Raw genomic sequence first — 14,440 nt, 5'->3', positions numbered from 1 at the left:
CTCTGGGCCAGTGAACCACCGGGTGGGCCTCAGTGAAGGAATCCACAAGCCAACTCAACAGAAAATTTAGTAACATCATCAATATCATAAGGCTCCACAGCCTTAAACATTTCCAATTTCTCCCTTTTTTAAAAAAAAAAAGTCCAAACCCTCAAAGTTTCATAATTCAAATTTTCTTTCACGTACAGGATGCTGTTTTAAGCAGTAAAAATCATGCTGGGGCTGAGGGGCAGTGGAAGTAGCCGCCCACCCAGGATCTGCCAGAACCCAAAGCACAAAGCCAGGCAGAGGGGACTGCAGGGCGCTGTTTTGTAAGGAGGTCTGGAAGGAACAGTCACGTCCAGGCCGCCAACCCCAGTTCAGGTTTTGCTAGATCTTATGGGATGTGGAGAGTCTTGTGATGTGGATATCAACTTGACCGCGACAGAAAGGTGAAGAATCCAAGGATGGTCCCAGGGAAGGCTGCCCCCTGGCGGCTCCTGGCAGAAGAGAACCCCAGGGTCAGTCACCCCAAAGCTTGGGTGGGGGACCCCTACTGCTCCTGCATGGTCCCCAAAGGCCAGGACGGTCCTGCCAGCCCTAAAGACAGAGGCGCAGTCAAAGATTGGTGATGGACTCTGCGTTTTCATCCTAAACTCGGGTTCAGAGCCCATTCTTCCTGGAAGATGTTCTGCTATTGCCACCCAGAGGCCAAATATTGAACTTCATATGGGGGATTTTACATATATATATCTATACACATTGTTTTACACATATGTGCATATATTAACTACATTATATCATGTATATTGTATACATATTATACACATGCATATTACACTATATATACATGTATGTACAATACATGTAAACTGTATGTGCATGTGTATACACATACTATATATGTACACTATATAATGTGTGTATGAATACACACAAAAGTACTCGTTGCTTGGGATGGATGACTATAGTGCCCTTCGTTGTGCATTCAGGAAGGAGTTGGGCCACTGGTCACACTGGAATGACATCAGAGGAGCTATTGCAGGGGCTGTGGGCTCCATTCTCTCCTCAATCCCAGAACGGTGGACCCAACTCACCCCTCTGTCTGCTGAGAGTGCCTCTTCTCACCTTGAAGTAAGTGAAGGGCCCTGTTCCACTGGGGGTGGGGGCTACTAGTTGGAAAGGCGCTGCTGCCGCTTCCCTGCAGTGTACACCCTCTGCAGGAACATATCTCAGGGAATATGGGAGGAAAGAGTCTGTGTTTCCCCAGCCAGCCAACTCTGTTAATTCTGCAGTGTCAATGAAGCCAGAATTGGACAGGCAGACAGGCAGGGTCAGATCCAGAGAATGGGGGAATTGAAATGTTAATTCCTTCAGAGCCCTTCCTCCATCCACCCTGATCAAGGTAACCTGCCCTAGCTCCAACCTGTTGCTAAGGTAACCAGTCTCAGGACTGTCCCTCCCTACAGGGAGTGGTTAATTACTCCCCTTCCTGCCCAGATCACTCCCACTCGCCCCCCGCCCGTGGCTTCTCACCTTTTGGCCATCCACCCAGCATCTCCTGGGCCTACTCACAGTGCCTGAAGGAGAGAGCCAAGGGGAAGACAGCAGAAGAACAAAGGAGGCCTGGGACATAGAAAAAGGCAGAACACCCTCGCTTCTGGGGATACAGGACACACCTCTGGCCCCCTTCTTCCTCCCAGGAGTAGCCTGTGTTACCCCTTATTGAACAAACCCTGTTTTATATGGTCGGCGTGCTTCTCTAATGTTATACTTCAACCTGTGAAGGAGCAGAGCTCATCACGGATAATGGCGCATCTTCTGGAAAGCCTACATTCCCTTCACGAAAACAGCAAAAAACACCCCCGGCAACAAAACCCTCCGCGCTCTAACCGGCGCTGGGCGGTCGTCTAAATCCCCGTTGCGGAGCCCACGGTTCCCGCCAGCGCCCTTCCCACGCGCCTGGGAAACCAGGCATTTTTAAAAGCACACTGCCCTCCAGTGGCGCAAAGTCAATTTGCTCCATGGCTGGCTCCTCGACCACCAAACTTCAACCTGACTTTTCTTGTGGCAGGGAGGGAGGGAGGTGTGGCAGTGCCACCACGGCGTGCGGGTTCCCAGCAGGCAGGAAAAGACACGAACGTGCCCAGAAACGGGCAGTAAGTAAAAGGCTAGATAGTCTAACTAAAAACGCCACGCCCTGCGAGTGCCCGCGGGGCCTCTGAGGTGGGAGATGCGCGCTTTTTCTCTTGAGGTTGTGATTTGGGTAAAGTAAGTGTAAGAAAGAGGGAAATTAACTTGGGACGCGTTCTGTCCAGGAGAGACACACAGCACCTGCTGCACAGAAGTAGCCCAGGCGCACGGAGGAAAGCAAAAGGCCGCCTTCACTGGGGGCTGGGGGGCTGACAGGTGGTAATGAACGTCCTGCGGGGTCACCGGCCAGCTGCTGGGGAAACCACAGCAGCCAACGTCGCGCTGGGCAAGGGTCCTGCTGGGATTACCCCATTCCGTCTTCCCAGCCGTTCCCGTTCAGGTGTGTCGTTATCACCCCACTTTGAGGATGAGAAAACTGAGGCTCAGAGAGGAGACGCGACCTGCCTTTGACCCTGCAGAGGTCCTGGTCTGTCTGGACCAGAGCTGGAGTCCCCAGTGCTGCCCTCGAACCCAGGACTTGATGGCTGGAAACCCTTGACTGTGGGTGGCTCACCTTGACGATGAGCGGGTTCTGAAACATGGAGTCCCGCACGACCCCCAGCCTCTCGTTCTCCATGCCTGGGCGGATGTCAGCCACCGTCAGGGGCCGCCGAGGGGGCGGGCAGATCTGGCTGACAGTGCGATGCACCTGCTGCTTCTTCTTTTTCCATCGCTTGAGGTCCTGGCGGGAATCCCCGGCCTCTGGCATCCTGGGGGTCGCCGTGGAGTCGCCCCGGAGTCTCCCCAAGGGCTGGATGCCTGGCTCGTTCCCACGTCTGAGGTCCCAGCTCGCTTCGGGCCGCACCACTAAAACCCCGGGGTGGGCGCTGGATGCGGGCCACCTCCGGAGCCGGCCGTGCGCACCTCGCGGCGCCCTCTCGGTGCAAGGAGCCTCGGGAACGTATGTAAGCACCGCTGGTTCCTCGGAGTGTGTCTGGGACTCGGTGCTGCGGATCCGGGAGGAAAGGAGACCAAGGCCACCCCTTGAGGAGGCATGGAACAGTCCCGTCTCCTTGGCGACGGGACGCCAACAGCTCCCGAGCCTACGCTAGCTCTTTCCTGAAACTATTAGCGGCCAGCAAGATGGACCTTTTAGGGTTTTCTTAAAACATCAGAGAAATCCAAGAATCACGATTGAGTGTGCCAAAGACATAGGATTCTAGAGGGCCATTTATACTTGACTTCCTGGTCAAAGTTACCTTCTTTCCATCCACCGACCCCACTCATGGTGTCCTCCCAGCCTGTGCCTTGAGCTGCAGCATACACCCGAGTTTGAAGCCAGATTTAACATAGGAAGTTAGTGTAGTTAGATAAATCGGTCTAATATCGAGTAAAATCAAAAATGGAGGCCATTACAGTATAGGAAACCAGAGCAGCGCTTGGGGGAATTGAAAATGTCCCCAAGGCCCAGAGTCCATCCCAAGGAAATGTTGTTGTTGTTGTTGTTGTTGTTGTTGTTGTTTCCCAAGGAAATGTTAATGAAGCAGCTCCCAACAAACAAGGAGGTGCTAATCCAAAAACCCTTCCTGCCCAGATGACTCCTTCGGCCCACCTGTCCCCAACCCTTTGGGCCTTCCCACCTACAATCCATCACTGCAAGATAACAGAACCAAGGACAGGAAGGCGACAGGAAGGCGGTAAAGCTGAAAGTAGACCTTAGCTATAAAAGAGGGAAGACCTCCTCCTTCCATGGATTCTACCTCTTGGGTCCCCTTCTTCCTCAGGGAGAAGTCTTATAAATTTAACCTTTAATAAAGCTTCTACTTTCCACTCTAAACTTGCTTCGGTGTGCTTCTCTGCTGTTATACTTCAGCATTGGGGAAGCAAGAACTTGTCACCGGTAAACAGCAGTAACACTGAAAGACACCCCGTTTTTGAAAGACCCCCGTTTCCCTGTCCAAGGAGAATCACATGAAACACTGGCTGCAAAAGCAAGAGGTTTAGGTTTATTGGGACACAGGCCCCTGCGGGTGTCCAGCAGAACCTCAGCCAGAGCTTTGGTGAACTGGCACACCGGGCTTGGGGATACAGAGATTTTTATAGGGTTTGGGACAGGTTTCGCGCGCGGGAAGCAACAGGTTTCTTATTGGTTTGTTTAAATCTAGCATATAGGCCACCTAGGGGGTACAGGTCTGCATTCCAAAAACCACAGGTCTGCATTCTATTCTTTCTGTTCCTGCTTATCTGTTCCTGTTTATTCATTCATGCCTCAGGATGCGGGTGCTCTGTCCTTTCTCAACCGGTTATGTGGAAAGCACATCTGGCGCCTGAGCCTGTTTATGACAAGCCCGGTATCTTGATTTCATATCTTGGCCTTAGGTAACTGGGCTAACTGGGCTAGGGTCTTTCAACACCTTCACGGTGAAAAAGAAATCCACATACCAAGGCTGAATGAAGCTGCTGCTAACCCATAAGGGCATCCCCAGGCACTACCCCTGTTGGATCCCCAGTTTTTCTTCTGGGAAATGGGCGGGAAGGAGAATCTAAAGTTGGATTAGATCACTGGTATCCAACTTTGTGCAATAGAATGGGGAGAGATTGAAAAACTCAGATTCACTGGACAAGGTGGTGTACACCTGTCATCCTAGCGACTCCAGAGGCTGAGATAGGAGGATCTAAAGTTGGAGGCCAGCCTCAGCAACTTAGCGAGGCCCTATCTCAACAATAAAAAATAAATAAAAACGGCTGGGGATGGAGCTCAGTGATAAAGTGACGACTGAGTTCAATCCCACTACAATAAAACAGAAAGAAAAACTCAGTTCCACAAGACTCAATCCAGACTCACTGAATGAGATTATCTGGAAGCAGTTCCTGACACCCTGCATTTTAATCCACCCAAACTTTATTTTGAAAAAGTTCCAATCTACAGAGAAATTGAAAGAAGGCTACAATCGTAAACCATATAGACTTCACCAAGTTTCATTGATCCTTGAGCTTGCCATGTTTGCTTTTACATTTGAGAGTACGTGTGCATAAGCACGTATGTGCACACAACTGATATATTTGAAAATATCTCAAACGATAATATCTTTGACCCTGAATATTTCTTTATTTTTTTTTTTAAAGAGAGAGTGAGAGAGGGGAGAGAGAGAGAGACAGAGAGAGAGAGAGAGGAGAGAGAGAATTTTTAACATTTATTTTTTAGTTCTCGGGGGACACAACATCTTTGTTGGTATGTGGTGCTGAGGCTCGAACCTGGGCCGCACACATGCCAGGCGAGCGCGCTACCGCTTGAGCCAAATCCCCAGCCCGACCCTAAATATTTCATCATGTATCTAGGACATTTTTGTGTGCTGAGAGCCACAGCTGAGTCGGAATGGCCCCTGGCATTTTGCCAATAGTATTGATTGACAGGCGAGGCACTACTATCCGCCTTGGCTGCAACTTTGCAGTTCTCGTGGGGATTCCCGGGGATTCCCGGAGAGTTCCCATTGGTTGGGGAAGTGCAGGAGGACGGATTTCCGGAGGATATTTCTTGCTGCTGGTTCCTGGACCAGCCGAGTGGCGTTCAGGAGGGGTTCCCAGGAGCGTGTGTGGAGCATGCTGGTGGAGCTCAGAAATAAAGTTTGTTCCTGCTTCAGTGGCTAGTGATTTGTGCCCAGCCAGACTGCGGCATTTGTGCATCACTATAATATTCTTATCATGTCCAAGGATTTTAATGTCATGCCATGTTATTACATCTAATATGCAGTTCATAATGTAAAGTTGGGAATCTGCATTTTTATAAAGCTACCCAGGTGATTGATGCAGTGTTTCTGGACCCAGTAGCCTGTTGATCTCTAATCTCCCAGTATTTCCTTTTGTGCATTCATTCATCCATCATTTGCATCTTCGTTAAACATGTTAACATCCACTTATCCAAGGCTCTGGGTTCACTGGAGGGCTGGATGCACTGACAATCAATCTGACCTTCGAGGCCTTACACACCAATAGTGCACGGTCAACGCACTAGCTGAGCAGAATAGACAGATTTCCGACTGCTCACCCAGGCCTGGAGCCGCCCTGTGTGGCAGCGTGGGCACATGCACACTCCTGGCTCTCCAGCCTGTGTTGTGACTTGCACAGACATACAGCTCTGCACTTTGCAATCAAAGGTGCTTCGCCCGCTCACACAGGCAGGATGGTGTGGTAATGGAAAGAGCACAAGTTGGAATTCTAGGCCAGGAAGGGCATGTTGGACAAGTTACCAAAAGCCTCAGTTTTCTTATTCGCAGGATGGGACTAACACAGTATTACCTAATGAAGATACCTCCAACAGAAGGGCTGTTATGAAATTAAATGAAAAATTTGTTGCCTAGATGGCTATGTTCACTATGCGAAAAGGTTAAACGTTTGATGACCTGATTGTGGTGCTGGAGATGGAACTTGTGCTAGGCAAGACCTCTACCACTGAGCTACATCCCCAGCTTTAATCATAATCATAATCATAATCATAATCTTTACAATTCTGATGGTCAACCAGTTTTGTTTGTTGGTTGGTTTCCACTTTGTCGCACCTTTTACTCGACCTCTTCCCCTAAGAAAACACGCGGGCAGGCAACTACGCATGCGCCATTTCGGGCGGAGCCGAGTTACTATGGCAGCGCGACGCCGAGAGGACCGGAAGGCGACGTAAGACTACTTCCGCTTGCGCGGCGGCAGCACTTCCGGGTCAGAAGGCTGGCTGCGACGGTCCTGAGGGGTAGGTTGGAGGGCATGGGAGTTGGCGGGGTCCTGGTGGCCGAGCGCCAGCTGGCGACCATGATGACCCCGTTATCCTGGGACGCGCGGGGGCGCAGGGTGGCCGGCGTCGCTTACTCCTGGCCTCGCTACCCGGAACTGAGGCGGACGGCGTGGGAGGCCCGAAGTCCGCCTCACCTCGCTGCCCGGGGGTGGCGGGGACTGCGAACGGCGCGTGCTCGCGGGGGGAGCCGTTGGCCCCGTTGGTCGGATGAGTTTCGAGCCCGGGGGAGCCGTTCGCGAGCGAGGGGACCAGGCCCGCCTGAGGGTCGCGGGTTGTGCGCGGGGAAGCCGGGTGCACCTAGGGGCCCGGGACGCTGGAGAAAGGGGCCTCCGTGCCTGGCCCAGTTGTAGGGAGGAGGGCGGCGCGGAGGAAGAGCGGTCTTTGCCGGCCCCGGGAGGAGTCGGAGCATGGTGTGTTGTGGGAACTGAGGGACGGCGGCGTCCGACACCTAGCCCAGGTGAGAGGTGGATTGCTGGGCCGACCGGGCGGATCAGGACCAATCCTAGAGCCTTGTGGTCGTGGAGCCGTAAAAAGTTTTTAGCAGGTAATGACTATATATTTGAAAGGTCATCCTTGTAACTGAAAGCTTGATCCCTGTCCCCAATGGCAATTTAATAATGAGGACACGGTTTTGAGAAAAAGGAAAAAGAAAGTTTATTGCTTTGCTAGCAAAGGAGAAACACCTGGGACTCCTGTCCCAGAGGTTGTGACTCTCCAGATCCAGAGGGACAGGGAGGTTTTAAAGGGACTTGTCAAGATTTACATTTCAGGTGCTCTGGTAGGGGGTCCCAGGGCTTCCTGATGGCACATTAGGATTCACTTGTTGATTTGGGAGGTATTCACTTTCCACATCCTCAGCAGGCATCTCCTTCCTGTAGTGGGTGTGTTCACGGGCAAGATTATGATTCTGAGAAGGCAGAAGAGGGTTGGGATCCAGCGTACACATGGCTGGAAATGGCCTTTGTCAGGAGAAGGGATGCTTTGTTGCAGCAAGAGAAGGGGAGAGGAGGAAGCAGGGATGTTGGGTTTGGAGGGTGAAGTATTTCTTTTCTAAATTGTATGAGTGTGAAGTTGGAGGCAAGTTTGTCTGCTGCAAGTGAGAGAGAAGAATGGCATTTAAAACTTTGTTGAAGTGAAGGAACTTTGAAATATTTCAAGAACAGTGTAAAGAGGGGCTGGGATTGTGGCTCGGGTAGAGTGTTTGCCTAGCATGGGTGAGGCACTGGGTTCAATCCTCCGGCACCACATAAAACTTAAAAAAAAAAAACAATAAAATAAAGGTATTGTGTCCATCTACAACTAAAAAAAATAAAAAAAAAAAAAAGAGTGAATGAAGTGCCTGGAGCAAGGCTATCCAAAGTAGTACAATACAAGCCATGTATGTCGTTGATAATTTGCTAGTAAACACATTAAAAGTTATCAAAGCAACAAGTAGAATTAGGAGTGTATTTCACCTAACCCAATACCCAAATTCTGATCTCAATATTAAGTCAGCATATAAAAATTATTTTTTTTTAAAGGGAGAGAGAGAGAATTTTTTTTTTAATATTTATTTTTTAGTTTTTGGCGGACAAAACATCTTTGTATGTGGTGCTGAGGATCGAACCTGGGCCGCACGCATGCCAGGTGAGCCCACTACCACTTGAGCCACATCCCCAGCCCATATAAAAATTATTAATGAGATATTTTACCTTCTTGTTCTGAATCTTGAAATGCAACTTGTATTTTACAATAAGTGCAGTTTGGCCTGGCCACATTTCAAGAGCTCAGAAGCCTCATGTGGCTACTAGCTACCCTCTAGGGCACATAGATGTAGAGAAACAGTTGGATTTCTGGGCAGTGTTCAAGTCCCATCTGTAGACAGGAACCAACTATTTGCAGCGGTTCCCTTCTGTCTAGTTGTGAGGTTTTTTCCTTCAGCCATTCTGAGCAGGTTAAGGGCAGCCAAAGAGAAGGCACTGATTTATTCTAGAAGACATTCATTGAGCCAGGTGGGCGTGGTGGCTGGTGGCTCAGGAGGCTGAGGAGTTCAAAGCCAGCCTCAGCAACTTAGGCCCTAAGCAACTTAATGAGACTTGTCTCTAAGTAAAAATTAAAAAGCCTCAGTAGTTAAGGCCCCCAGGGTTCAATTTCCCTTACCAAAAAAAAAGACATTCATTGAGCTCCTCCCAAGAGCCAGGTACTCTGCTAGATGCTGGGGCTATACAGGTGCATAAGACAAAACCTGCTAGACCCTATCTGAGTAGCGAGTCAACACAGTACTCATTTTTGCTATAGCTGAGTCCTCAGAGAGGTCATAAACCTCTTGTCTTTCTGCAGGGTGGTTCCCAGCTTGCTTGACAACTGGGAGGAGGCCACCAGACCTCTAGGGGCTGTTAGGGGAGGAGCCGCTTCAGAAAGCACTCTTAAGTCCGAATTCAAATCAAAAGAGATCTTTATTTACCTGGCCAGGGACTGTCACCCAGCATAGAGACTAAAAAAGTTCTGTGAGAGGACAGCAGCTTCCTGGTCCATCCAAGAAGAATATAAGGACAAAATCACAACTCAGTGGCTTGCTTATCGCCATGTAAGCTAGCCAATTACAGAAATTAAAACAATAAGTGGGATCTATGGGCTGTAGGCAGGACTGGAGTTTTCCAGTCAGCAAGCAAGTGATAAACGGAAGCTAAAAAAAAGCATTAGCTTTGCAGTTCAGTTGACCACAGTCCTGGGTTCAAGCAAGTGCTAGACAGTCACATCCTGAATTTGGGCAGGAGTTGGCAGGGTGAGAATCTACTTCAAAGTCATGTAGACCCACAAGGGCATTCAAATCCAGGATGTAGCACACCACAACCACTGCTGCATCCTGAGTAGGGTACAATTTGTGGGGTACAAAGTACGGAAAGACAATTTTTATAAGAAAACAGTTTTCATTTCAGTTTCTCAGAAATGGCTCTTATAATAGTTTTTTTTAGAAGGCAGCAAAATGGAGTCTTAAGCCTGCCTATGACAGTTCTTGCTTTATAATTATCTCACTTATCAAAATCTTATAATCTATATTCTTTGTTAATCTATAACCTATAACTTACTCTTATTGATTGTATTTATCAGTTCACACCACAGCAGTGCTTGCATGGGAGATAAGGTCCAGGGGCCAAGGGACTTGCCTTGAAGTGTTAAGTGCAGATGTTCTTTCTTCTTTCATATCCTTTTCTTTCAGCAGCCCTGTTCTCTCAGCTGCCATTTATTCCCCAAGATAAATTACGTGCCTTCTGCAGAAAACACACAGCCTTCAGGCTTGAGGCCATGAGGGTCTGTCGTTTAGTGACAGCAGTGGCTGCAGATCAGAATACTTGGGTGCTCAGGAGGGGGAATGCAAGGAGATTCTTTTGATTTATGAACCACATAAATGAATTACCTAGTCAAAAACAAATAAAATCTAAAATTGTGAACTTAGAACCAACATAGAGCAAGAAGTATGTGACATTTACAAATTTTTATTTTTTAACCATTCTCTTTGGTAAGATAAGTTTCTTACTATATTTAAATTCTAAAATGTGTGTGCTTTATGTATTCGTATTACCCTTACAGCCTTATGCAAATTTATTCCAGACGTTGCAGGATTTTCACTCTTTGTTGGACACTAAAATTACAACTAGGCTAAATGCTACCAAAGAGAAGCACAGTTTTTTTGTGAAAGATACCATTTGGTGAGTGGGCCAAGCCCCAGAGGGCAACAAAAACTTTGTTGAAGAAGTGACCTTAAAGCTGTGCTGTGGGGGATGGCAGGAGGCCAGAGAGTGGGAGTCAGCAGAGGTCACCCAGGAGACCCAAGGGCATATTTAAAGGACCATAACAAGGCATATGTGGCAGGAGCACAGCTGGACAGGTCAGAGATGAGACTGTGAGGGGCAGGGACCTGAGTGTGCGGATTGCAGCAGTAAAGTACCCCTGGGTTAAATCCCTAGTACCAAAATAAAATAAAATGCAGATACATTTAAAAATTAAATAAAAGTTGTTGTCACATTTCCCTGTAGGAATAAAATGGAAGGAGAGTCAAACAGATTTGAGATTCATACTCCAGTTTTTGACAAGAAGAACAAAAAGTACTTTGCATATAAGGAAAGACCCCAGAAACATGCCCATGAAAGTTTCAGAATCTCCTCTCTGGAAGGTGACCAGCTTCAAATAACTAAGAGTAAGAAGAAAAAAGATTTCCAGCTTCTAATTTCTTCTCCTTTGAAAAAACCAGAAATCTGTGATCAGACTGAAAAGGCTACTTCTACAAACAAGAAGAAGAAAAAGAGGAGAAAGAGTGCTCTGGGGGTAGACCCAGAAACAGGGGTTGCTTATGTCCTCGTGGATAAAGAAAACATTGAGAACACGCCCAAGAACTTGGGGAGAGACGTGGATGTCGTCTATGTAGATATCAGCAGAGAGCAAAACTCAGCAGAAGGGTGTGTGGTGGGTGAGCACGCAGCCACTGAGTCTCCTAAAGGTGGGCCAGAGGAGCCGTGGAGCGGAGCCAGGGGGAGAAAGAGTCGGAGCCAGCCGGGGGGAGTCGCAGCACCCCAGGGCCCTCAAGGGAGCATTGTCCTGCCCCAGCCGGAGTCACGGGCGCAGCCACCCTTGTTTTCTCTGAGCCTTGAAGGGGAAATCTCAGAACCACCAGTGTCCACTGGTAAAAAGAAGTCTAAGAAAAAAAAGAGGAAAAGGTCCAGCGTGCAGGAATGGGAAGCCTCAGCGGGGCCTGGGGATCTAGCTCACCATCCCTCCGAAGAACCTCAGGTGACCATTGAAGCAGAGGCTGGAGAAGGCAGTGACACACTAAAGAGGGTGAGAAGGTCTAGTGCTGTGAAGAAGGCCAAGAGGAGGAGGCACGTCTCCGCAGAAAGCCCTGTGGAGTCTGATGGTTCTTCAGCACTGGGTGAAAACTCTGGGAACACGCGCTCTGGTTCACCAGAGGGCGAAAGCACCATGATGGAAGAAAGGGTGACAGTCCGGTCCCTAGAGGGGAGAGCCCAGGCCGCGCAGGGGGAGAAGCAGGTGCCAGAGGCGCAGAGGTAGGTGAGAGTGGCTGCCTTGTGCTGTGTGCGTGAGGCCTCTTCCTTCAGCACAGGGCAGTAAGTGGCAGGTGTCACAGGCGCTTTCACATGCAGAATAATGCACATATTTAGTTGAGCACACTTGGCAGGTGGCTTAATATCTTCATGTCTAAAGTAAAGCAATTAAACTAGATTTCAGTAAGAGCTATTTTGAATCCTAAAACTCTATAATTTAAAGATATTTAAGATCCCAAAATGCATCCATAAAAAGGAAGAAGGATTTGATATGTTATACTTCACATTCTATAGAACAGCCAAAAAAAAAAATCTTGGTTTAATATTGTCACTACACGTTAATTTAGTGGAACCATTATTTATGTAAATACCATTTAAGTATGCTATATGATGGATGAAGATAAAGAGGTGTTTTACTTTTTATTTATTTTTTTTTTTTTAAGGAGAGAGAGAGAGAGAGAGAGAATTTTTAATATTTATTTTTTAGTTCTCGGCGGACACAACATCTTTGTTGGTATGTGGTGCTGAGGATCAAACCCGGGCCGCACGCATGCCAGGCGAGCGCGCTACCACTTGAGCCACATCCCCAGCCCTAAAGAGGTGTTTTAAAGACCACTTTATCTCATAGTCCCTCAGGACCTATTTTCTCCCCATTTTAACTCAGTGACTTTCTCACGCCTGTTCTGGCTTAAAATATATCCTCATGAAAGTTATGAGGAGGGCATGTCAGGTGGCGTTGATGAGAGTCATGGGCCCACTCGTGTCCTCTGTCCTGGTGTGAGGAAAGTTTCCACACAGACCCACCCTACCCTTTTCCCAAACTGATACCCAGATCAGTTTCCAGACCACTGATTGCAAGGCAGGAGTGTGCCGGAGTGTGGCTCTTAGCTCACCTCAGTTGTGAGTTTCTGGAAGCTGTTCTCCCTTCCCTCTGGCAGATGGGGATGCCTTGCAGAGAGTTTGGGGAGGACTTAGGGTACCTATATAGAAAATAAATCAGAGGAGAAAATGATGCCCTAACTATCTGGAGTAAAAACAACTCTGACTATGCCAACCCGGAACACTGACCTAACCGTTTGATAACATCGTGTTATAAAGCTCAGCTCGTTGGGAGGGTCTGGAAGAACTGTTTTTTCAATTCTGATTCTTAGTGGAAATAAAAGAGGGTTTTGCTGATGAGAGTTAATATCTAAAATCAAAAAAAGATGAGAAATTGTAGTATAAACAGTATTTGGTAGAATTAGGGCTTCACATTACTTCCTAGGCCACCTTGGACACATATCCATGTAAATCAAGTTACTTTGAGAATCATGAGCTGAATCAACTCCAAGGTCTTGTCTAATTTGAACTCTGGTAGACTGAGGGTCATTTAGGAAAGCAGTTGACTGGCCGTCAGGGCAAGCGATAGTCAGTGTTTAACCCGGTTTCCCTCTTAGGTTAAACCCTGCAGTTGAGGAAGAGCATGGCTTGGCATTGCCTGGGGATTCCACTGCAAGACGTTTATCTGAAGAGCAGAGAGAGTCTGGTGACTCAGATGTGGACTTGGATTCCGCCGTGAGGCAGCTCCAGGAGTTCATTCCTGACATAAAGGACAGGGCTGCCACTACCATCAAGCGGATGTACCGTGACGACTTGGGACGGTTTAAAGAATTTAAAGCTCAGGGTGAGGTTGTGGCCCCTAGTGGAGGTTGGATTTTCCTGGGCGGTGTTGTGAGTGATTCAGGTTGACAGATTCACAGAAAAAACATCCTTTAGCCCCTTGGGCTCTCTCCTCCCAGAGTTGCTTTCTGAGCCGTGGAATGTTGAAATGAAGGGCCTGCGTTTTCCTCCTTGCCCCACTTCTGGTGGAGGACACAAGGGAGTTAACAATTAATTAAAATATTGGCAGCTTAATTCAACTGAGATGAGGTGTAATTTCTTTCCCTAAAATGGTAATTTGAGGATGAGCTGGTTGTGGTGGGCATGGACTCCAGCAGGCAGAACCTGCTCTCCTTGGTTCAGTGCTTGGTGTAGGCTGTGTTCTGCAAATGAGCACCATTTCCTGCATGTCTACCAGGGGAGGCCCAATAGCACTGATCAGTGAAGAAAGTAAAACAGGTTTATCAGTTTGAAGAGACGTAGAAATAGACAAACTACATGTGCACACCATTTATAGAGTAGTTTCTAAGGATCCTTTTTATTGATTTTGATCCTTTTTATTGACATTATCTTAAAATTTTTTTAAAATATTTTTTTAGTTATACATGGACATATGTGGTGCTGAGGATCGAACCCAGGGTCTGTCACGTGTGAGGCGAGCGCTGTACCACTGAGCCACAACCCCAGCCCCATCTTGAAATTTTTTGAGTTACGTATTTCATAAAAAGTATTCTTAGACTGAGTGCAATTATACACACCTTAATCCCAGTGACTTGGGAGGCTGAGGCAGAAGGATTGCAATCTCAAAGCCAGCCTCAGCAACTTAGCAAGGCCCTAAGCAATTTAGTGAGACCGGGTCTCAAAATAT

At 48.0% G+C, this 14,440-nt stretch overlaps 2 protein-coding genes across 6 annotated transcripts in view; one reads left to right on the top strand and one right to left on the bottom strand.

Moving 5' to 3' along the window:
* Nucleotides 1-2,881, bottom strand: part of Cfap77 (cilia and flagella associated protein 77) — a 118,586-nt gene extending 115,705 nt beyond the window's left edge. Inside the window, exon 1 of one of the 2 annotated variants that reach the window (XM_077798155.1) lies at nucleotides 2,644-2,881. In XM_077798155.1, coding sequence (XP_077654281.1) covers nucleotides 2,644-2,881 — 238 coding nt within the window. The remainder of the gene's footprint in view (nucleotides 1-2,643) is intronic. The other variant, XM_026395595.2, reaches the window with a different exon arrangement.
* Nucleotides 2,882-6,816: 3,935 nt separating this feature from the next.
* Ttf1 (transcription termination factor 1) overlaps nucleotides 6,817-14,440 on the top strand; it is a 31,629-nt gene continuing 24,005 nt past the window's right edge. For all 4 annotated transcript variants that reach the window (XM_077797166.1, XM_026395506.2, XM_026395507.2 and 1 more), the window contains exons 1-3: nucleotides 6,817-6,853; nucleotides 10,912-11,937; nucleotides 13,371-13,597. In XM_077797166.1, coding sequence (XP_077653292.1) covers nucleotides 10,919-11,937; nucleotides 13,371-13,597 — 1,246 coding nt within the window. In that variant the 5' untranslated portion in view covers nucleotides 6,817-6,853; nucleotides 10,912-10,918. The remainder of the gene's footprint in view (nucleotides 6,854-10,911; nucleotides 11,938-13,370; nucleotides 13,598-14,440) is intronic.

The sequence above is a fragment of the Urocitellus parryii genome, chromosome 4, assembly GCF_045843805.1.
Source record: "Urocitellus parryii isolate mUroPar1 chromosome 4, mUroPar1.hap1, whole genome shotgun sequence".
NCBI lineage: Eukaryota > Metazoa > Chordata > Mammalia > Rodentia > Sciuridae > Urocitellus > Urocitellus parryii.
This window is presented reverse-complemented; position numbering and strand designations above follow the sequence as displayed.